The sequence below is a fragment of the Leptonotus elevatus genome, chromosome 12 (assembly GCF_054856555.1).
Source record: "Leptonotus elevatus isolate MCC_2025b chromosome 12, RoL_Lele_1.0, whole genome shotgun sequence".
NCBI classification, from domain to species: domain Eukaryota; kingdom Metazoa; phylum Chordata; class Actinopteri; order Syngnathiformes; family Syngnathidae; genus Leptonotus; species Leptonotus elevatus.
The window spans coordinates 16,408,503-16,431,511 of record NC_141250.1 but is presented as its reverse complement, the minus strand read 5'-3'; the positions used below and the strand labels follow the sequence as shown (position 1 = coordinate 16,431,511).

Genomic DNA, 23,009 nt, shown 5'->3' with positions numbered 1-23,009 from the left:
AATGCGAGTAGAGAAACAGCGGTGGGGGGGGTTAGAGAGATAGAGAGCAAACACCTAAAGACCTCTGGTAGTAGAGGTCATGAGGCCGCTAAGTGGTTTGGGTCCATTTCGAGTTAAGACATTGAACATACATTCATTGTTAGTTAATAATATTTACATCCGCTGTCTACACCAGGAGACCCAAAATTAACTACAGCACAACAAATCTTTAATATGACAAGCGGAAATGGAGAACTTGTCTAAAAGACAACTTGGGAGTTAAAAGAATTTCACGCATTTCCACTTATCATCTCTGCACAATCAAAACTATTATTATAAACCGCACTCAATTTAGTGTCGTGTATTTCTACACCAATGCAAATTCTGGTCATAACCAATAATAATGATCAATAATTAGCGGATAATTTCTCTTAGGTTAAGCAAATTAAAACCGAATCCAAATCCAATTTGAATTTGAATCATAATAATGCTGACTAAATCAGCCAATAGCAAGGCAGGAAAACAGACCTGTTGATGGATTTCATCTACTAGTAATGCTTTGAGCGTCAACAAATGTGTGAAATTATTTGTATTACAGTATATACAAAAAACATCTAAAAGATATTTTTGCACCATAACCTAAACAACATTACCTTGCAATGTACCGCTTTCCCATGTATCTGAATTGATGGAGACACACTCTAATGAGGGGGGGGGGGGGGAGGGGAAACATTTTAAAATCAGTCCATGAAAATAAACCAAACATGAGGTCAAAATGAGGATGTTGAGACGTCTTACTCGACAAGCGTGAAGAAGTCCATCAGCTCGGCAGATGTAGCTTTGGTCCAGTATGTGAACAAAGCGTCTGCAGGGCAAAATAGTTACATTCAGTTAGCTCGATTTAGTCTAGCTTTGGTCTAACACAGAGGTGGGCAATCTCGGGGGTGGGGGGGGGCAACATGCAAAACCTGCATGACTCCGGCCCTCGGTGCCCACCTCTGGTCTAACAGGTGAGAGGGCGAAAACAATGACGTCATGATCTTACCCTCAGACATGCTTTTGAGCACATGTAGGAAGCACATGAGGAAGCTTTTGATCTCTGCCTGCTCGAGTTTATCGCATCGGAGCAGGCTGCCCAGTGATGAGGCGTGCTGGCTCTGTGACGCACAATCATCCCAACACCACGTAGATAGTTGATGATTTTAGGAAAAGGCAACTTAACGTTTCACAAAAAGGTTTCTTTGCATTCCGCTTCAAGATTAGATTAAATCTGTACATAAAAAAATAATAATCTTTGCGCATGCAGTGAGCAGTTTGTCAGATTCAAAAATCAAAAATTTTGCAAAAATCATTCGTCCCGATTTGTAGTGACATCATTGGTGCATGAAATGTACCTTGTCTAAAGAGTTGCCTTTCTCCATGTTCCTCTCCAGCAGACTGTTGCCAGAGTCGGTGCTGATGAGGGATCCTCGCGAGTCTGCGAGGCGCACGGAGTTCACGTTGGGCGTAGAGGATGTGTGAGGGGAGGCTATAAGAAAGAGGACAGTAGGAATTGTTATTGTTAGATTATTTGTATTTTTGTGAAAAAGAACTATTAATTTCCCAGTTTTACTCCATCAGCATTTCTTCACTCACTCGTGCCAGAGATGGCTCCAAAAACATCTTTGTGCAAGCTGGTGTCCAAAAAAGTACTGGATCTTGGTGGTGTCATCAAAGCATTGGTGAGGAGGGAATCTTCTCTTCCGTTCTGATAGAAACAAGATGATTTTAATATTTTTAGACCAGTACAAACAGCAGAATCAGCTTACAAGCCAAATACCCTCACAGGAAACGTATTAGAGCTGAATCAAAAATGTTGTTTCTCAAAGATGGTGAATGTTCAATTTTGCAGTTTTGTAGTGGTGTGGAACTGCACTGAATCATACAAAGAGGCGTCGCTATTTTTTTCTGCTGTCTTGTCACTAAAAAGGTGACCAAGGTGCATACAAGGTGTCCCCATTTGACCACACACATCTTAACCAGATGTTATAACAAAAGGGCAGTATAAGATTTGATGCAAGTGCTACTAAGCCATGCCTGCCATCTAGTGGTGAATGGTGACATTACAAATTAAAAATAATAATAATATTTTTTTGTAAACCTCCAAAATTCTTCTAAAGCGCGGATAGTTTTCCAATAGAACTCCCCGGGTAAAAAAATAAATAAACTTTGCAAGGAAGAAAATGTTAATTAAAAAAATTTCCCCTCCACAAATGTAAGTAAAAAAAATCAGTCTTAAAAGCTAAACCGATTACTGTATATTTCTCAATGTGCTGTCAAACTCGCAGATAATTAAAGTTTTAATTGAAAACTAAAATAGCCATAGATATGAATGGCTACTTGCCTATTTGTGCCCTGTGATTAATTAATCAATTAATTCAGTGGCAGCCATTTTCAGACTCTCTTTTACCTGAACACTTTAAAAAAATATATATATATTTTATGTAAATATAAATAACTACAGTACCTGGGACTGAATGCATGGACTCTAAAAAAAACCCAAATACATCTTTGGCATCGACTAAGCTAATTGCACCCTAAAAGTGGCATTAAAGATTTTTTTTTAAGGATTCCATAAACAAGTATTGGTCAAAGATTTGTGTAATGGTTTTGTTGCAAGTTGCATGCAAGTCCAAAAGACGCCATTGGGTGTCCCCCTTACACTATTGCAGTGGTTGACAGAGAAGGGGATCACTTCTTTCACATTCAGCCTGTTGACATTCTCTTGCAGCAAACCAAACAGAGGCAAGTAGAGGGTCGCCAACCTCGCCTGCTGACTCTGGCAAACACATGAATCACTCAGCGGCAGTCTCCAACAACAATCAGACGGACACAGAGGTGAATCACTGAACAAGCCCGAAGGAAACACGGCGCCGCTTACTTTTGAGGTGTAGCGGTCATCGAACGTGTGCTTTATCATCAAGTTCTTCAGCACTTGAATGGCGATTTGGCGAATTTCCCTGAACTCCTGCAGGGCTGCGTTGACCTCCCGGAGAAGCAGCCCAACCAGGAAGTGGTTCTTGCAAAAGTCATCCGTCAGCGAGTAATCCAGTTGGAGGTCTGAGGGGAGGAAGCGCAGGCAGGGGATATTAGGGCACAGGAAACAACACCAAACAATCAGTGGAAATTGAATATTTCTAATCTCATTTGAATCTGACACAATTAAATCAGAAACAAACACTTAAACGTGTGGGATGTATAAAGCCTGCAACCACAAAATGAAAACTTATATAAACATATGGAAACCTGTCGAAGCATTTATTCGCCAGCCATACGTTTTCGCCCCGCTAGTAAGAGTTCTGCGCACTAGAACCTGTGACACACTATCAAAATGACCGTCTTAGTAATGTTTAGACACTTGTGTAGCTAAAAAACACATTTACCATAATTGACAATCACTCAAAATTAAGCATAGCAAAATTTTCAAAAGCAGATGTTTGTATGAGATTTCTATTGTGAAAGCTAATAGAATTTTATAGTCACAGTAATTGTAAATAAAAAACGTCGAGATTAATGTCATGAAAATTCCTGGTGTGAGAGTGAGATGCTGTTTTTGATCAATAGTGGTAATTGAGGACGAACAGGTTTGTGATTAGGATAGAGCAAGGATCTGTTCATAGCAATGACAATAATTTAAATCTTTACTGCTATTTATATACTTCATTTGCAATTAAGTTAACATTTCAACTATTGTTTGATTGTCTAGGATTGGTGACAAGAGCCAAATTATATCTCATTGTATATATATACATATAATTTTTTTTCGCAGGGTCTCTCGCTTCATTTCTCTACTTTCAATAACATCAGTAGATTGGATTTCAACTTTCAAAGGGATTTCGCTACATTCCGGGCTCAAGTCAGAATGATCTGATTTAAGTGTCCTGGCATGCAAGCAGCAAACCTTTCACCTACCTACTGGAGTATCGTACGACTCCACTGTATCTTAAAGAGATTATAAAGATACATGACAAAAGAAATAAGGACAAACAGGAAGGCAAAGTCAGAAAATGCCACAACGAAGAAAAAAATATTAATTTGGCTTCACACAGGAAATTCACAAAGTCCAGTTTCAACGTTGGTCATAACTCACTCACCTTGAAATCTCAGTATCCTCCCTTTTCCGAAAGGCATGGGCAGGTTTAAAGGAACATAGTGCTCGTGGTTGCACACAACACGTAGGAAATCAAACTTGAACTCAAACAGCGTCTGCGTTGGAATCAGAAGTGAATTCTCAATCTTCATTGTAATTTGTTCACATTAATGAATAATAATAAAACGGCATACCTTTGGATCTCCAGGCATAAAGCAGTTGATGTAGTTGTTGATTTGTTTAAACGCGAAACCTCTGTCCATCAGGTTGAAACAGCGCTGCAGTGAGTCATTTTGTCAGTATTTACAAATGAAATGTAAACATTTTGGAGACAAAAAAATGGGTATGCACTGATGAGCACACCTTGATGAAGACGGCCAGGCTGTGGTTGGCGTTCCTGGCTGCATCGAGATTGTCTTTGTATTTCTGAGTAATGTGAGGCATCATCATGTTGACCACAGTCTCCACCGTGTGATGGAAGGATGCTGAGAATCTCTGATTCCGAGACAGCTGATGAGCACAACCAGAATGTGCATGTGGCGAGTGAGACAAAATGAAGACTCCGGTTTTTAAAAACAGAAGTGTGAAATGTGTGGTTAAATTTCTTACTTTTCAGTTGACAACAAGGGGTTTGAATACTTCTGCCTATATAGCTTACTTAAGTGTATGGAATTTGACAACTATCCGTGATCAGGCTTCCTTTCTCCCGAAACGGGGAAATATTGCGCTAACCACATACAACCTCCTGTTGTAAAAAGCAGGCTCACAGTGGACAACTGATTATTGCCAGTGGAAAACAAACTCACGGATGTGGTTGCTTTATGGGGTATGAACAAATGCAGCAAACTAAACTGCGCACTAAGTGTTGAAAAGACTTGTTGTTACTTTGACTGTGGTGCTTGCCATCCACAAGACTTGACATGTCGCTAAGCTGAAAGCCAAGGAGATGAGCTGTCATGAAGCAGACATAGATCTCTGAGTCAGAGTGGGTAAAACTTACCTTCACTTTACAGCTCTCAACCAAATACTGTGCCATGGACTTGACTAAGGCTTCAAAGAAATACCAGGAGTACTGCGGAGAAGAGAAATAAGTAAGATGGACATATAATAATAGACTGCACAGTCACACAAATCTCTTTTTAAAAAGCACCAATATATCACCTTGAGCAGCTTGTTACATGTGAGGAAGTCGGTGGAAGGCTTTAGGATGGCGGTCATGGCTTTGGCCAGCTCTTCGTGCACAGTTCGGGCGGTGGACACTGCGTATGGCTCAGTCTTGAAAACAAACTGGAAAAACACAAACAGTGATAATGAAGAGGATGCCTCCAGAGGGAACTCCTGATGAGATGTGATAATATAGGATGGCTGGATGGATAGACAAATAACTAGATAAAGACAGATAGCTGGCCAGCTACCTAGCTAGCTAACAGCTAGCTAGCTAACTAGAGAGCTACAGCAGCTAGCTAGTTAGCCTAAGAAAGAAAGAAAGAAAGAAAGAAAGGTAAGTAGCAAGTAGTAGTTTTTTTTTTTTAACCTTCACATATGACCTCAGGTAGTGATCCAATCCCTCCTCATGACACTGGGCTACAATGTGGATCATGACTCTACGAGGCCAACAAGGAAAAAGGAGTGAGGGTTTGACTTGAAGTTGTACTTTCCGTGCATGAGGTGTAAATCCGAAGAACACTTGCCTGGTGACATTGACGGCCACGTCTTCTTGGCTGGCACTGGTCAGCACCCTAAACAGCTGATTCAGGATGGTGGGCAAGAACTTGATCATCACGTGACTCTCCATGGCGTGCAGGCTCTGATGGAACAGTAGCATAGAGGTATGTTTAAGATGGATAATTACAGCAGCTATCCGTCCATTATCTATGCTGTTGATCCTCTGGAGGCGTCAGGGGGGACGGTGTGGCGCTGGCTAGCAATTTAGGGTGTCAGCTCAGTCAACTGGTATGTTTGTCTTTTCTCTGCAATGTGAACATGCGTCAAGTGACCACCATTTTATTAACATGCTGTGGCGCAGCAGTAAAGTGATATGTGCAAAGTGGCCACAATATTAGGTACACTTAAAAAAATGTATTAAGTACTAATGGCCCACAACATTTTGTCTTCTAAAGTTAAAAATGCTACTTTTTTTTATATTTTATTTTTTACAATAATATATGTGAATGTGAGTGTTAACATTTGTCTTGATGTGCCCTTAGATGTCATGAATCATCACGAGTCAAGTGTGTTTTGTCTGTGTTTTTACGATTGCAAGATGACACAAAGGGGGAAATATGTAATTGAACATTCCAGGCATGACATCATCAAGTTGAGTAAATTGAGAGCCTGCGTATACAAGTAGTGCCTGGCCACGTAATTATAACATTTAAACAATGACAAATTGACAATATCAACATATTGTGAAATTTTCAAACACTTTTTTTCTCCATACGCATACTAACTTTGAGGTATTTGACCAGTTCACCTCCTGGTGCCTCGGGTGATGATGCTACGCTCTGACAGTGATGAAAGAAATTGTGCAAATGTTGATCCTGAAACACAACGATAGTTTGTTAAGTCACAAGTGTGTTGAAATCAGTATTCAATTCAGTCACATTAGTTTAAAGTAAGTAGAACACTAACCTGAGTGTAAATGGTGGACACAAGGTGAGTTGACACTTTAAATAAGGGCTTTCCTCCATCCACCCATTTGACTTCGGGACCTGAATGCTAAAAGTGAAAAAAATGAATTAATTAACAATCATATCATCAACATTAAATGACTTGACCCCTGAGCAATTACCTTGCCGACACCTTCCTGGCAGCTGAGATATCCAGCGGGCAGGTTGGCCGCCACGGGGATGTGACACTCGTTCATGACCACACGGCCGTCTTTCAGCAGAGGAACCCAGGCGTAACCCACTGAGAAAGGATGTAGAATGTAAAGAATGTAGCAATTTTGCTGGCAATTTTGAAGAGGCGAAGATATTACGGGACTTGGCTACCTTGCGTCTCAACCTGCTCTCTCTTTTTCGTGCTGGCCTTGCTGTTGCTCTCACAGCTGACATGGTAGAGAGTGAAGAGCAGATGGTGTTTCTCATGAAGCTGGGTTGGAAGTTCAATCTTGAACTGGGATTGAAGAAAGCACACATACATATTTTGGCATGGATTGGATTTATATACCATATTTATGTGCTAATGACCTCATCATAGAACTCCGGGTTCTGCTGGTGATGCAATACTGCAGCAAAGGCATTTTTACGAAACAGGGGTCCTCCAGGCCGCCCATAGATGCACTGTGGAATGATTGTAAATGTCTGAGTAAAGCTTGTGCGGTGTGGGATTGTCCATTGAGAATAAATCAGGATACATTTACCTTCAGTGGCAAAGCATCTTCATCATCCGAGTCCATGAACTCAATGCAGACAGCCAAGTTTCTAGCCTTTGGTCAGACACAAGTCACAGGGTGCACGGTTAAAAATGTTGCCGTTCAAGGTGGGGTCAAATCTATTTTGTACTCTTGAGATACCTTAGCAAAAGACTTTTGGCCGTCGTACTTTAAAAATTTGGGGTAGACGTAGAGGTGATTGTTGTAGATGGTGAAAGGTTGGGAACATTTCGCTATGTATGGCACAAACTCCTCCACCTCAAAGAAGACGGGACTCTTTTCGGTCACATCAAACTGCTTTACAGGAATGTAGGATGAGGTAACACAATCTGCAGAAAGCAAAGCACATAAACAGTCGGTAGGTAACATGAGCTACAACTGAAGTGACATTTGAGCGCTTACTGGTCAAGTCGGGGGCAACATTGTCGATGGTAACGTCAAGGTTTCCGAGGATTACAGGCAGCTTGGCCATCTTCTCTGGCCTGAAATGGAACAAAGTTATACATCTGCGAACGGTTGAACGACGTAAACGCACATTTCATTTTTGATGTCAACAGAAATCCTTCCAACAGATGTTGAAAATTGCAACTGTTATAATAGACTAATACAAACTTTCTGAAGTCAGCCAGCAATTTGAGCATGTCGTCATTGGACAGCTTGTTGTTGTCCTGTCTGTACAAAGGTGAGAAGCGAGCACTTTTGTCAAGGGTCCCGGAAGCATCTTTGAACAACGGCCTGCAATAAAGACAATTTCAATGATGGCCAATCCCAGTTATGTATGTTGGATACAATTTTAAAAAAAAAGTGTCACCCAGATATTTGCCAATACATTGAGAGAGTCTAATAATATTTGGAAAATGCAGTAGAATGTGTAACTGTAATGAATAACGGTACATTATCCATGATTGTGTGTTGAGAAAAAGGATGTACGTACCTGGCTGACCAGGCAAAAGGCATCCTGTACTGGCCTAAGCGGTTACATGCCAGCTTGGCATTTTTCAGGACTTTCTGAGCCACCTGGGGAGTGGACCAGAACACGGAAATTGTTAAATATATTCTGCATGCACAGTGCCTAACAAATGTAGCATGTCAACACTCAATGTAAGGTTTATGAAACAGCTCCAATGCAAAATATTGATAATAATAAAAAATAAATAAATTGGTGATTGATGTTTATTTGTTTCTTTATGACAAATGCTGCAATGAATTTGTAAAGCGGCTACAGCAACTAAATCATATGTAAATACTAGGGGTGTCAGGCGATTAATTTTTCTAACCATAAACTCCTGATTGATCACAAATGTTATATCTGTTCTAAATGTACAATAAAATGTACAATATATTTTTTCCTAAGTTTTCATATTCTGATTTTTTTTTAACTAATAGAAATATGGCTGCATCTTTTAGTCATTGACACAGTAATGTCATAAAAAAATCATAAAATTGAGTTAAAATTAAAAACATGTACTGTACTGTAAAAAATGTGATATTGATTTGTGTTGGTCATTTTTTTCCCACTAGATGGCATAATTGTATTTGTAAGATGTTGGTGACAGCTCAGTGCATTTGTCTTTTCATATTAAGAGCTATGTAACCTTTAACATGAAGTATCTCGTGAAATTCTGCACATTTTTAAAATTGTAAAATACAACTTGACCGCAGTCTACGCACATATATGCATTATTATAGAATTTATTACTGCAACATTTTGACGTGGACGTGCCTGCTGCGTTGCGAGTGGAATTTCCCCAGTACAGGCTTGTCCAAATAAGGGACGGTCATTAATGGTGCATTAAAAAAAATGGTGGCGTTAAAGGAACTTTAAATTCACTCAAAATTCAAGTTCAAGGCTGTTCAACACTTTAGCTGGATATTTACGCATCATATGGACACATTTCATGCTCTATACCTTGGTTGAATCAGAACTCTTCATGTAAGGCTCGGCACAGTGATTGATTCCTCCCTGTAGCACCTTCTCAATGCGAGCCACCAGGAAGATATCAGGGTGGGGACACGTTACAGAAAACACGCCCTGCCAGGACAAATTAGTTTAAATTTGTCAACTTGAGTAACAATAAAAGGTGTTTACAGACTTTTTTTTTTTTTTTTTACCTGCCGGGGATACCGCATGACTGTTTCTGGCACTCCGTGGACCAATCGTGGCCCTTCAGGGATGATGTCCCCGCCCCCATTCATATACTGAGTCTCATAATTAGGCATCATTCCTCGGACAGAAGGGTGGTTGAGGTCCACGTGGAAGTCAGATGAAATCTTCCTTCCATTTTGAATGTCAAACAGTGACAGGGTCACGTAGAATGGCTCCACCTGAAGGTCGAGTAAAAATATAGCTGTAAATTTGTGATGAGTTACACCAACATGTTTGTGTTGAGTTGAGCTCTTGGAGGGCGGAAGAAGACAATCTAAATCGGTAGGGCAAAGACTGTCGTCTGGTTGCTATGTCAATAGTCTGGCCATCCATGTGTCTTACGTATTTAGTCATGCAGATAATTATATTTCTGGGACTTATTATGGTCTACTGCAAACGGGAACTCACGTTTGTTGTCGGTCCCTCCTCGTTCTCAGCCACACAGCTTTGCAGATTAAATGAGAGGTCATTGCAGTTAATGAGCATGCGCTTGCCAAACTTCTCTTCAAACTGCTTCACATCTGGTTCTATTCCTGAGAAATCCAATTTCTAAAGACAGTAGAACAGAAGAAGCCCAATGTACAAACACTGCACTTGTACTGTTGCGGGAGTACTTGGGCATAATTACTTGTGTGTCAGGGTCAAGGGTGAACAGCTTCAATCTCATCTCATTCCTCATCCTTGACTCGATGTCTCTTGCAGTCTGAGGGAAAAAAAAAGATTGATTTAAAAGGACAACGTGTCTGCATTTCTAGACAACAGGCACACCCCTCACTGCAGAGATTTTCAGTCAGGTGGTATAATCATTAGGAAAAAAAAATTAGGCCACATCTGGAAATTGGGTTGTACAGTTTCAGCAAAAATCTTAATTGTAAAAAGCTGCTTCCCAGCTGATCTCCCACAAAATAGCATTCTAAATTTAAAACTATTCTCAGCACGAATTACTTAATTATTTCAATTGAGCGTTTTTCTGTGGTGAGGTGCTTGAGAAACATACCTGAAAACTGTCCATACTGCCAGAAGAACTGTCTGACTTTCCAAGCTCATCATCTAGGAAAAAACAATACAAGAAAACAGTGAATGACAAATGTGTGGAAGATATTTTGGCCCACTTTCCTAGAACTTTCCTTTAAAAAAAAAAGAAAAAGAAGGTTTACACGTGTTAAGAAAACAGTGACATAAAAAGATATAGAGTAGTTAAAAAGCTCTGAATGTATAAAAATAAATCTTTGGAACAGCTGTAAATTTATGACTAATAATTTTGTATGGTCTAACTAATAATAGGCTCCAGTTTTGTGTAAAATCTGGCAGTAGACATAAAAATAAATAACACACCAAGGTAACAAGAATTCTATTTTTATAGGACATAAACAGCAGGAGGAGGAAAATAAAAGGACAACTATAAACATGACGAGCATAAGCACCATCATGGCTGTCTCCATTCCTCTTGTCTTGCATGGCGATCTCAAAGCTGCTGTGCAAGATCTTGTTGAGCGTGTTGATCCAATCCTCCATCTCTACTTCGCTGTCTGCAGCCAACAGGTAGGTGCTCTTATCCTGCATCTTCAGCTCAAAAGCAAACCTCCGGACCTTATTATTCTGCAGCATGGCGTGAGATTTGACAAAATCATGAGTTTATGTCAGAAAGGCCCGATAACAGTGCAAAAAAAAAGAAGAAAAAAAGTCACAGCAATGATGGATTTTTTTTTTATAGCACCTTTTCCAAACAGATTTAGCTAATTTCATAATGTAATATTGGATATCCAGATGTGACCGTGGCCTTTATACTTCATATGTTGTTATTGCCAACTCCCCCGAAAACATTTGATTCCAATAGATCATGACCTTATCAAACAGCATCTTGCTTCACTTTATTGCTAACGTCATCACTACTGCCAAGCAACAAAAATCAACAGAAACAGTAATTGTTTTTAAATCAAACGCGATTCTGAACTTGAGCTCGTCGACCAAGTCTGCACGAAGCATCTATAGCATGTGAGTCACTTTTTTGGAAAGAAGGGCCACCCAGATGTAAGCTGTCAGAAATCACGAGGGCAGGGCGGTTTAAGAATAGAGGAGTTTTTCCATTTCAGGGTAACACTGGAAGAGCGACGTTACTGTCTCCCGCAAGGATTCGGAATCAATTAAAACTGCTGACTCGACGGCATTCTGTCAACCACACGACGTAAAATAGACACAAATACAAGTCATTGTTATCAGACTTCAGTGGCTTGTCGTGTTTTGGACACCGATGCAATGTTTCTAACATGTTATGATAACATTGGGGCGGCGATAGCAGAGGGGAGGGTAGTTGGATATTATCTGCAGGCTTGCTGAATAAACAAAGGGAGGAGTGTTTAGTGGAGAAATAAAAGTGGGGCTTTTATAAACGGACTTAACGATTTGCTACAGCAGGTAGAAGGCTGTGACTCCGCTTCCCAGCGTTATTAGAACTCTAAACAGCTCTTTCAGTTGTTGATGTGGTTTAATATAATTATGCATATCGGTGTATTGGCATCTTAACAAAGCACAAGAGCAGCTTGAGCCTCAGCATGAGGTCACTCTAAATGCCATTGTGGCTACATAGTTAAACATGTGCAGGTTTCATGCTCAGAACGGTCATTGTTGACGGTAGGTCATACTATCAATGTTACTGAAGCAGTGTAGGAAGCACTTGATATTCGACCTGAGCGAGGGTCTGCCGCATATGCTTTGATTGATGCATATGAGGGTCTCAAGTTGTTCTACACGATAAGGACCCACCCAAGCATGCCTCTAGGGACCTTGCTAAGTGCAATCGGGAATAGCATATCAATAGAATGGTGGAAATAGGTGATGGTAAATCAAATAATTAAGAGAGGCCTAGCACAACATGGATTGAGTCATTAGCGTGCGGTGGCAGCACGTCAGTGTTTTTGCGCAAATGAACTTTGGCCTGTTTATTTTGGAGTTATTTCCTGCAAACTGGATGATACATCAGTAGTGACAATCATTTACTTCTGGAAAATTGTGCTTGAATACTCAGTGGGGTACTGCTCATATCCTGCGCTGCCTCGGTACAAGGTCGATGTGGTTTGACAGCTCAGAGTGTAACAATGCTTACCTGAACAACGCCCATACAGGAATCCAAGAAAATGGTTCCTTTGGGCTCCTTGGAGATCTTCTCGTCTTTGTAGAAGTTTAAATTGTAAGAGCCGTCTCCCAACTGCGTCAGATGGAAATATCTCCTCTTGAATGACTAACGTGATAAGAACAGACACTCGTGTTTAGCTGCGAGACTGCAACCGTGTTTTCAGTGTTATTTAAACAGTCTGCACGTTAGCTATAAAATCGGCCTCACAGTCATAAAACAATAAATATGCCTCTGAGACCTGGTCAGTGTGTCAATATTGTGTAACACTACTTGACTGCATGTATAGAAAAGCATTTTGGCACCGGTCGACTCAACACAGAGCCTTTGAAAACATTACAAGTATATCTTTCTTACCCTCATGGTAACACTGATGGCGCTGTTCATGTTGCCTTTATAGAGCCAACCATGTTTGGTGATCCCATCCTTTTGAGATCCAAGTGAGGCCGTATCCTGGAAATAACGAACACTTAGATCAGTTTTTCTTAACCCGGTTGGAGGTACTGAACCCCGCCAGTTTCCTATGCGCATTGACAGAACCCTTCTTTATTCAAAATAAAATATGATTTTTAGGGTTTACTGGTTAACAAAACGAACAGTAGTCTTTTCAGTTGGTAAACCCTTCTCACATTCTCTGTGAGAAAGACTGGAAGGTACAGTAGAGTCAGGATCACCTGCTTGTGTTTCTACAGAGTCCAAACAAATGGGCTTACAGGCAAAATAATGAAGGATAAACAATAGTATAGTATGAGAATATTATCTCACGGGTGCTTAGAAACCCGGCTGCCAAAGAACTGCCTCAGTGCGCAGAAACCCTGTGATCTCTGGCTTTGAGACAGCACAGAGTCCAGTGCGGCGCGGGTTTGACTCTGTCCAAATAAGCAGGCAAGAGAACATTAAACAAACTGCGTATAAGCCCAAATAAACAGTGAGATCTTGATCGTGATGCATCTCATCTCAGGTTATTTGCACATTTCAGAGGTGGGGCAGTAAGAATCTATGACCTTTGCTAGGAGGCATTCCAAACGTTACATCAGTGATGAAGATCTCACAGTAATCTAACGGGGGATGGAATGAGGTGGGGGAGGACAATCTCCATGGTGAGTCCTGTTTTAGATCATCCTTGCATGAATTTTCGCTTCAGTAACTTTAGAAGTGAGAAACTCCTCACTTGCAGGTGCTTCAAAGCTTGAACGAACTTTCAAGATGTTGCGTTCTGGTCCAGCATCACCTCCTCTTTCTTTTTTCCTATATATTTTCCTCAGGCTCACGGAGCCCCCCCAAAAAAAAAAGAAGAAAAGGATTTTAAGTGCTGCCATGATATTTCGAATGGTCCTAATGGAGAAATCCGCAAACCATCTGGAAGAGTTCACGGTCTGATTGTCCTCGTCAGTGTCTAGACAACACCCGAGAGGCAAACAAATCAGTGGGTTCATTTCCTCTGACCTGAATTAGCTCCTTAAAACGACATATCAACAGAAAAGAAAGGTGGTTGATTTATTAGGGTTTTTTTGGGGTAAGATTTCCACCCGTGCAGTGGTACCTCATTAAGGTCACGAATGAGCTGAAGCCTATCCCAGCTGACTTTGGGAGACTTTGCAATTCACACTTTGATTTCATACATTAACATTTAGAGTATGTAGAAAACCCGCACAAGGACAGGGAGAACATTCAAACTCCACACAGGAGGACCAAAGCTGAGATTTGAACCCAGAACCTTCTAACTGTGAGGCAGACTCGCTAACCACTCCAACCATGGTAAAATTTAAAGAAAGAGACAGAAAGGTAGAAATAAATAAAGAAAAAAAGTAAGTCAATGAAAACATTGGGACAGTGGGACCCTGAATAGAAATGTAATGAACGAATACATTAACTTTTGCCATAAACATGGGAACGTTTTACAAGTGCAAATGCTCGTTAACTCCACTTTAAATGTCCAGCACAGTTAAAGAAATGACAAACTCACCTCATCTTTGTCAACGTCCTCATCCACTTCAAAGACATGGACCGCCAGTTTTTCAGGCCTGGAAACTTTGCTGTAAATTGCGAGAATAATGTATTGTTATAATACACACACACACCAAGACAACTTTTAACAAAACAAACGGAGGTGAAATTCCGACCAATGCAACTAAAATGTGATTATGATTTTAAATTGGTTGTAGAGGCCATTTGTTGTTTTATGGGGTGAGCTAATGACTCCCTAAATGCTTTGGATGCTCTGCAGCTGCCTAAAAGCAGTCATGAGTAAGCAGGCCACTCTGGTAAATGCATTTTCCAGCTAAGACTACTCATGGAAACATGCCAGGGTGTATTCTGCCCACTAGAGTTAAGAAGAAAAAAAAAAGTACCACAGTGTATTATTTGATGGGGATTTAATGTGGAGTCTTTAACAGGCAACTCACGTCACGGCGCATTGTTTTAACTTCCCGACTGTCTGCGCAGCGTCAAAGTGTTTGGCAACAGCGAACATGTGAAGGTCATCAACATTGCATTCAATGAAAATGAATGCAAAAGTGATATTCTTAAGGGAAGAGGCAGGGCAAGGCAGGCTAATGACACAATATCCCGACAATGAGGGTGGTTTCCATTTCAGTCAAACTATCTAGAGTCTCGTTAAAAAGGAGCCCGTCTTGCTGAAGGGAAATGGGAATTATTTGTGTGGGGTAACAATTGTGCAACTGCAACATTGTGGGGGAAAAACAAACAGATTGTGCAGGTAAATAGTGTCTTATTAAATTAGATTTGTATTATATAAAGCAGCTGTTCTTGCAGAACTTTAAGACTGTTGTCTTCACCACTTTGCTGTCATCAATAAAGCATGGCGGGGTTTGTCAGGACTTACTTCGGAAGCTGACGGAAATCTCCAGAATAAGCCTCATACTTGTAGTTGACAACATGCCAGTCGGTCTTGTAGGTCTTAATGCACTGAGAGGACATGGTGAAAGCTGATTATCAACCACTAATAATACAGTATAACATGTTTGAACCACACAGCGTACATACTGTAATTATACGTTAGAATAAAAGAGTTCAGGAAACTGCAAGCAAAAGTTGAATGAATGAACACTTAAATGAAGTCTAATAAAAAAAAAAAGTATTAAAAAATGCAAAAAGGGCTGATAGCGTTTTTCTATATTCCTGTTGCTGCCGACATTTAATTAGTGACAGTGTAATGTAAAGTCAATGTAAAATGACCAGAAATGAATGCTACACTACGCCAAAAGACACAATGCAGGAATCAGGAATCAGGAATGAGGAAAAATAATGAGTGTTCTCTTTGTTTTCAATCCACCTCGGTGTGACATCCCCCAGCATAAGCCGAGAGGGAGTGCTTTTCTCCCTTTCTTGGAAAAAGGCATCTGTTCACGGACAAAGTCAAAGATAGGAGCGGCTCACTGATGTTTATTCAACAGATATTTTACAATATCAGATGAAGTGCAACTTAATCTAGGGAGCAGTCGGAAACAGAAACATGCTTGTGCTGATCTGATCTTAACAGCAGTCCTGACCGTGTCAAACAACACCCGACTGGGAGATTTTGTGTCTTTGAGGCATTACCCAAGGCTCCCTTAACAGTGACCATTGACCTGGAAGCTTAGTTGATGGTACCTAATAGTTTTTGGAGCGGTGTGATGAACTCTCAGTTTGCTTCAGGAATTTATTTAGCTTTCTGAAAGTAACAGGGTGAGGAATTGGTAGCCAAACACAAATTAATTCATACTGTAACGTTTTGTAAGAACGCTACCAGCAAATGTTGATTGGGCGGTCACCCTTTTATTTCTCTCAACATAACGCCGCTGTTGGCCGCAGCCGGAAAACAGGGTACAACAACTGACGAGGCGAGCAGAAAAACAAACAAACAAACCCAACAGTCAGACACAAGACTGCCAAACAGAAATGTCAACCCCAGAACACACACAACACACTTAGTTTGTTACAACACTTTAAATGGCATTAAGGGGTAAAATGTAAAATAATAATAATAATAATCTTTTGCGCTTTGCGGACTGTTTTTAATGTAACTAAAAGGTAGATTATTATTATTTTTTTTTTTTTTACATTATGATGTATATTGATGACAGACCCTTTGAATGTCTTCTTGTGGCAGAGTTTGTGCTGTCAGCCAATTCACCACACATTGCGCTAGCTAATGTGTTATGAATTAATTGGAGTATTATGTAAAAAAATAAAATAACAAATCAGGTCAGGTAATCTAACCCCAGCTAACAGTTACTGAAACACGAAATACTTCAGGCTAAACAACAAAACACATTTTAAAGCCTTGAACTTAGCGTAGCAATAGCATTGTGTTCCTTGGCATACATCTGTTAGCATGCTAGCGATCTCAAAGGTTTTTCAAAAACAAGTTACTTTAATGGCAAGTTTTTTTATTAGTGAAATGATTGAGTTGCTCCTGAATTAAAACTGTAGCAAAAATCTTTAGCCACATGCTTTTGATGTAAGTGGTGAACTCTTATCCCACCAAATTGGTAAATGTTCTCTAGTTATTTACGATTTCAGCCAATTAAGAGGGACATTATCAAGACTCTGGCAGAACTCCAAACAGCAACAGTCAGAAGTACCAGACATTTGATAAACGTCCGGGTACCCATATCCCGTTATCATTTGGTGTACACAGAAAAAAGAACAAAGATCCAACATAAATCGCTTGGTTAGCAACGTAATGATTTGTAATGAGCGCAGTCATTCATGCAGAAGGCGACACTGTCCGACAGCTGCTATATTTCACGTGAAATATACAGTCTTCCTGATGCTCTCTGATGTGGCGACATGCATTACGGCTAATTCAAGTAACAAATTAGGTAATGACTCACATTACTGTCACTCTTTGGCAAGTGATTACATTTCAAGACTGCATTCCAGCCTTGTGGAACAGCTTTTCCATGTATCTGTTTTATTGCCCAGTTCTACAATTAGTCGGGCCTTATTAGTTTCATTAGCCGCACAGTGCTGGAGTTTTGACATTTTACTGTCTGAACTGTACTCACGGTGGTTGTTTCACATTACAATCATGACTTGTATTATATTAAAAGGGTAAATAAAGCCACATGCATATACGTACCTCTTGGACAAAGAGACTCTGAGCCTCCCTCTCTGCATTGTCAGGCACTGTGGCGTAGAGACTCCTGCCTTGTCGCCTCAAAGTCGAAATCTGCCACACAGAGATGGAGAATTGGTCAAGAAAGTAATGTTAAGTCTTAATGCCACCAGACTGTGATGTAGGAGATCAACGTACAGTAATAAAGGTGTAATGAAATGAAGAGGCCAGTTTGACCAAATGTAGACTCCCTATAAATGTGTTTTTCCATATTTCAGCACACACCCTGAATCTGGCTGCATGCCTCTGTTGTACAGATGGTCGCCGAGTAATCAGCATCTCAGCACCTTTAATGCCTCCTTAAAGCCTTTCGCTCACGGCCAACAAGCTCACTGCACTATGGCCAAAGAGCATTTCCATCATCCAACAATTATTATATTTTGTATGCGGACAGAAAATCCCTCATTTTCTCCTGGTGTTCGGTTTAGGTGAACGGTATGAGATTTTTTTCTAATAGGTTTTCTGGTGAGCTAACAAATACACGCACGCACGCACGCACGCACGCACGCACGCACGCACATACTCACCCACACACAAAAAAAAAATATATATATATATATATATATATATATATATATATATATTAAAAAAAAAAAAAGAGCAATGATGATGACATTTCCGAATGAACAATACTGAGCTCTAAAAAAAAAAGAAAAAAAAGAAAAAAAAGAAAAAAGAAAAAAGAAAATCCCTCATTTCCATTGATCTGTTCTACATGAACAGAACTAGCCCAAGGACATTTTTAAAATACAGTATGTGACATATGGTTAGACCAACAGATAAGAAGGCAGCGCTGCGATAATACGCGAGTGTATTTTCAGATCCTAGCAATGATTATTTTCCTCGGGTCTTTACGAGGGAACTAATTCTGTACACAAGTCTTTAAATCACTGTAAAACTAACTAAGTGATTCAACCGCACTAAATCCCTGTGATCATGGGGGAAATATAAATACGAGCTTTAAGTGAGAGAAGTTAATCTGGGAGCAAGTCGAATGTGTTCTGCTTTTATGCAAGTGGACCTTTTTTTCTGTGTCAGTGCCGGATTCAAACATGCGAGTCACGGTGTGTTGATATTTTTTTTTTACCAGAAAGTAATACTCTACCAATATGTAGTTCACACTCTGTTATTCTATGACAAAACAAACACATTTGATTTACAGCAGGCCAAACATTATAATCGTCAATGTATCTTCCGTAACCCCAAGGCAAAAATGTTTTGAAACTAATGTAACAAACACCACAATTTGCTTGGACGTGTGAACCTGGAGTCGTCTTTTCCGATGTACGAGCCAGATTTCCTGCAGGGGAGATGGTAATCTGTACAATCTATGTTCCGTTAATTAAAAAACACAGAATTTTATACTTTTTTTTTTTTTTTTTTAATCAGGAAATGGGTATAAAGTAGCACTCCATTAGGCTAAAGAATCACAAGGCTATGGACTGTGCTGTGTGTAATTTGTCAAATGTTTCTTTAGAGTAGATCTTAAGGCTCTGGCATTGATATTCCTTTATTAATGATGCTGTTTTCAAGTTAGATCAGATACATTAACCATTCTTGGCATTCATTTGGACCAAAATTTTAGAATTCAGTCTGCAACTAGTGATGGACAAATGAAGCTTCATGAAGCACTTGTGATATTTTTTGACTCCTCTAGATGGCAATCTCGGTTTAAAGATGCAGTGGAAATGTTATCAATTTCCATTACACTAGCCTTTATCTTTAAGACAAGAGCACCATCTGGAGGAGTGAAAAAATATTGCAAGTGCTTCAGGGAGCTTCATTTTCTCATCATTATCTGCAACTCCAGCTTCATTTTGGATGAAACGGTCGAGATTAATTACCGGTAAGTATTATGCCGTGTTTTGATTTAAGTGAATTAAGACTAAAACAATAAATACTGAAAACTTTAGAACACATTTTACTTTAGGAACCCCAGGAAATCTTGGGGTCCCAGACAATTACCTGTGTTTGCCTAATTTTAACATTTTTGTACAACAAAGTATTGTCTGCCTTATCTCACACTTTTTTATTTGCAGTTTTATAGTATCAAGAAAACTAAACAATGTAACACATATTTTAAATACAGTAGCCTGGTTATGGAAAATTACAGTGCAGGTTTAAGTGTCTGTAAAGACAGGAGGACAGCCAGAAGCAGCAGAGCAACTAAATAATAAAAATTTAAATGGACTTTTAACAAAAAAAAAAATCGTACTCTTCATGATGCAAGTGAGGCTCTGCCACATCTGCCTCCTCTAACCGCACATCCCTGGTCGGGATGGGCTTTAATGTTTTAACAGTAACTAAGCCTGCCTGCGGGGCAAAATATTCTCAAGATGTCACGGCCGTTACGTGCCTTACATACCTATTGTTGTGAATTTTCATACATTTCCTAATAAATACCATGCACCCTTCATCAGATGCGTTGAAGTCTGCACTTTAAGCTGTGTTAAGGGCCTCAAAAAGCTTTTGCATTAGCGAAAGTCTCATGAGTCAGGGGAGGGCAGAGAAAAAGGTAGTAACGCCCGAATGACGCTTTGTTTTGGTAACCATAAAACCCAATACTGCTGAATTCTGATGGCTCGACTTGAACATATTTCAAATGGAATAAAGGAAAAGGCTGATAATCTTGGACAAATACCTTCAGACTCATCCAGAGAGCAGGGAGAAACCCCAGCACCAAAGTGCACTATGCCAACAACTTGGAAATACAAAACAGATGGAGAGAGTGTAAACATTGTCTCAGAGACGAACAGCACCAACATTTGACTTTTGATGTGCCAGAGGGGATAAAATAGAGGAGATATCTGATAGACATTATATTAAAGCGGAATAGACAAACAATGGACTTTATATAATAATAACTCGCTGACAGAGGAGTTCTTTCTGCTGGTTTTGGCTTTCACTTTACCACCAACCGGCATTTTTTATTTTTATTTTTTAAACCAAACTACGTCGAGGTGTGAATACCTACTGCATGCTGAAAGATTTCCAAAACTTCACTTTAACAGCAGTGTACAGAGGGAAGGAGCAGATGTCATGTTCAATCACTGGGCTGCTCGTGTTTCCTCCCCCCAAAAGTCAGAATCACCTGTCAGACCCCGACAATGTACCACTTGTGTGGAGTGTATGATCCCTTCACAGCAGGCTAGAACACGATACATGAAAAGAGAAAGTCAAGGCTGCACTCCTGTCACTGGGACTCTAGCTGACAGAAAAAGTGCCTGCAACAATCACGTCAATTTTAAGTGTCCTAGTGCCTTGAGGTTCGAGTGACCAGACTTAAGATATGAGCTGTGGTTGGGCTGATTTTTTATTTTTATTTGCGCCGAGTGATCGACTCAACTCATTGCAAAACAAGCAGACTGAATGATTGTTCAACAAATGGGCCTCAAGTTATTTAGTTCCACCTCGAGTTTAATGCCAATTAGCGAGTTAAGAATGACAGTTTATATATTTATTTAAAACAACCACATAACTTTTGCATGTAAGTCCGCTAGCCTAATGCTAACATTATAGGAAACACAATAGATGGGCTAACAAGCAGTTTATATGGAATTTTGAACACTAACTGAATAACAAAACTAATAAGCATGTATTCTTCATCTTCCATGCTCATGTATAAAAATGGCCAACTACAGTTGTTCTGCATGACCAAGTTGTGCAGACTAGATCATAATGAATAGGGATGGGCAATTACCGATACCAGGTGTCAGCCACCCTCTCATGTTATGATAAGAAAATAAAATTGCCATCAATTTCCTGCAATTTTAAGGAAACATGCTATGTTGGAAAAAATAGGTCTTTTTTTTTTACATTCATCTGCAATTCATATATATATATTTTTTAATATGAATAAATCATGCATAAACTGTTTAATGCTTTATATTCTTTAGACGTTTAGCAAAGCAATTGAAGCAAAAATTTATCGAAGTGGAGAATACCAGTGACAGCTCAGCGTTACTTTGGAAACAAGAGGAGGCCGCAATATAAACAAGAATGCTACATTTAATTGGATTTTTTTTTTTTTAGGAGTTAGCGTAGTGTGCTGATTCCTAAACAATACACCAAGACCAAACTGGCATTCTTTAAAGGTCAGCTGACTCCCAAAGCAGAACCTGTGGAATTAAGCGAGCCTCCCTTTTGGAACACATTGTGATTAAACTGACAAATGTGTTTGCGCCCTCAGTCTTTAATAAACAGTAGTATAAAAATTTAAAAAAAAAGTATAAAAGTCATGGTCAGTGAGAAAAAGATGTCCTTCTCTTACAGCGGACAGCTGTGAAAACATTCATTCATTCATTTAAGCATTTGATAAGCTTTGGCGAGGTCATACAGTCTTTGTGGGCCATTGGTACGCTCAAAAAGTCAAATTTCCTGAGGTAAAAGCACAGAACCGGGTTTCCATTAAATGTTCCTGCCTCCGAAGCGACGTCCTGCACAATGTGGCTGCAGATAACGCTCGCTCTGTCGCAACACGCGGGACCGAATGAGCCAATTAAACTGATGACCCGTGACCTCCCTCTTGCTACAGCATGGAAGGATGTAAACAAAGGAAAAGCCGCTGCGGGTGACCCCCACTCTGTCCTCACAACATTGGCCCAGAGGAAAGAACTGCACAAGCCAAACAAATATAAAGAAAACACGCGAGCTGCGGAAATAACAGAGGGCTACTTGGGCACATTGACTCACATATATTCAATTTTAGGCCTTACCACACCCCGAAGCATATTAATCATTGCCGTTTTTACATCTAAAGCCCGCTTTGACTGAGTAAAGCCTAAGTGCCACTACCATAGATAAATACACAGTCCTAACTTCCCTTGACCTCGTTACTTCCTACCAATGCCAATCAATCTTCCTTCGCTGGAACTTTTCTCGTAAAAAGTGACATGCGTAAAGTCTGCATGGCAGATGTGGAACTCACCTCAAAGTCCTCCAGGGGGAACTGCAGCATGTCCCTGAGGACATCGCTGAGGATCTGGGTCTTCCTCTGCACCAGAACATTCTCATAGTCCAGCGGCTCGATCACCTTAGGCTTCACCTGGAGAATAAAGACAAATCACACTTTGAAATACAGGCGCAACAATTCATTTGGAACTAATCTATCGTCAAACTATTCTTGAT

The 23,009-nt window shown here is 40.0% G+C and overlaps 1 protein-coding gene across 11 annotated transcripts in view; it reads right to left on the bottom strand.

Annotated features, from left to right (window-relative positions):
* LOC147164762 (dedicator of cytokinesis protein 9) overlaps positions 1–23,009 on the bottom strand; it is a 60,927-nt gene that overhangs the window by 10,123 nt on the left and 27,795 nt on the right. For 6 of the 11 annotated variants that reach the window (XM_086090856.1, XM_086090863.1, XM_086090854.1 and 3 more), the window contains exons 2-38: positions 22,810–22,926; positions 17,847–17,936; positions 15,606–15,688; positions 14,727–14,796; positions 13,118–13,213; positions 12,734–12,868; positions 11,055–11,229; positions 10,628–10,680; positions 10,259–10,333; positions 10,039–10,179; positions 9,597–9,809; positions 9,394–9,516; positions 8,419–8,501; positions 8,097–8,219; positions 7,887–7,966; positions 7,626–7,813; positions 7,473–7,538; positions 7,300–7,392; positions 7,102–7,225; positions 6,900–7,018; positions 6,740–6,826; positions 6,559–6,648; positions 5,800–5,915; positions 5,643–5,712; positions 5,270–5,395; positions 5,109–5,180; positions 4,472–4,618; positions 4,303–4,386; positions 4,113–4,224; positions 3,931–3,960; positions 2,900–3,078; positions 2,681–2,797; positions 1,615–1,726; positions 1,374–1,507; positions 1,025–1,136; positions 778–844; positions 633–680 (exon numbers count right to left, since the gene is read on the bottom strand). In XM_086090856.1, coding sequence (XP_085946982.1) covers positions 633–680; positions 778–844; positions 1,025–1,136; positions 1,374–1,507; positions 1,615–1,726; positions 2,681–2,797; positions 2,900–3,078; positions 3,931–3,960; positions 4,113–4,224; positions 4,303–4,386; positions 4,472–4,618; positions 5,109–5,180; positions 5,270–5,395; positions 5,643–5,712; positions 5,800–5,915; positions 6,559–6,648; positions 6,740–6,826; positions 6,900–7,018; positions 7,102–7,225; positions 7,300–7,392; positions 7,473–7,538; positions 7,626–7,813; positions 7,887–7,966; positions 8,097–8,219; positions 8,419–8,501; positions 9,394–9,516; positions 9,597–9,809; positions 10,039–10,179; positions 10,259–10,333; positions 10,628–10,680; positions 11,055–11,229; positions 12,734–12,868; positions 13,118–13,213; positions 14,727–14,796; positions 15,606–15,688; positions 17,847–17,936; positions 22,810–22,926 — 3,950 coding nt within the window. The remainder of the gene's footprint in view (positions 1–632; positions 681–777; positions 845–1,024; positions 1,137–1,373; positions 1,508–1,614; positions 1,727–2,680; positions 2,798–2,899; positions 3,079–3,930; positions 3,961–4,112; positions 4,225–4,302; positions 4,387–4,471; positions 4,619–5,108; positions 5,181–5,269; positions 5,396–5,642; positions 5,713–5,799; positions 5,916–6,558; positions 6,649–6,739; positions 6,827–6,899; positions 7,019–7,101; positions 7,226–7,299; positions 7,393–7,472; positions 7,539–7,625; positions 7,814–7,886; positions 7,967–8,096; positions 8,220–8,418; positions 8,502–9,393; positions 9,517–9,596; positions 9,810–10,038; positions 10,180–10,258; positions 10,334–10,627; positions 10,681–11,054; positions 11,230–12,733; positions 12,869–13,117; positions 13,214–14,726; positions 14,797–15,605; positions 15,689–17,846; positions 17,937–22,809; positions 22,927–23,009) is intronic. The other 5 variants (XM_086090864.1, XM_086090865.1, XM_086090855.1 and 2 more) reach the window with 1 other exon arrangement.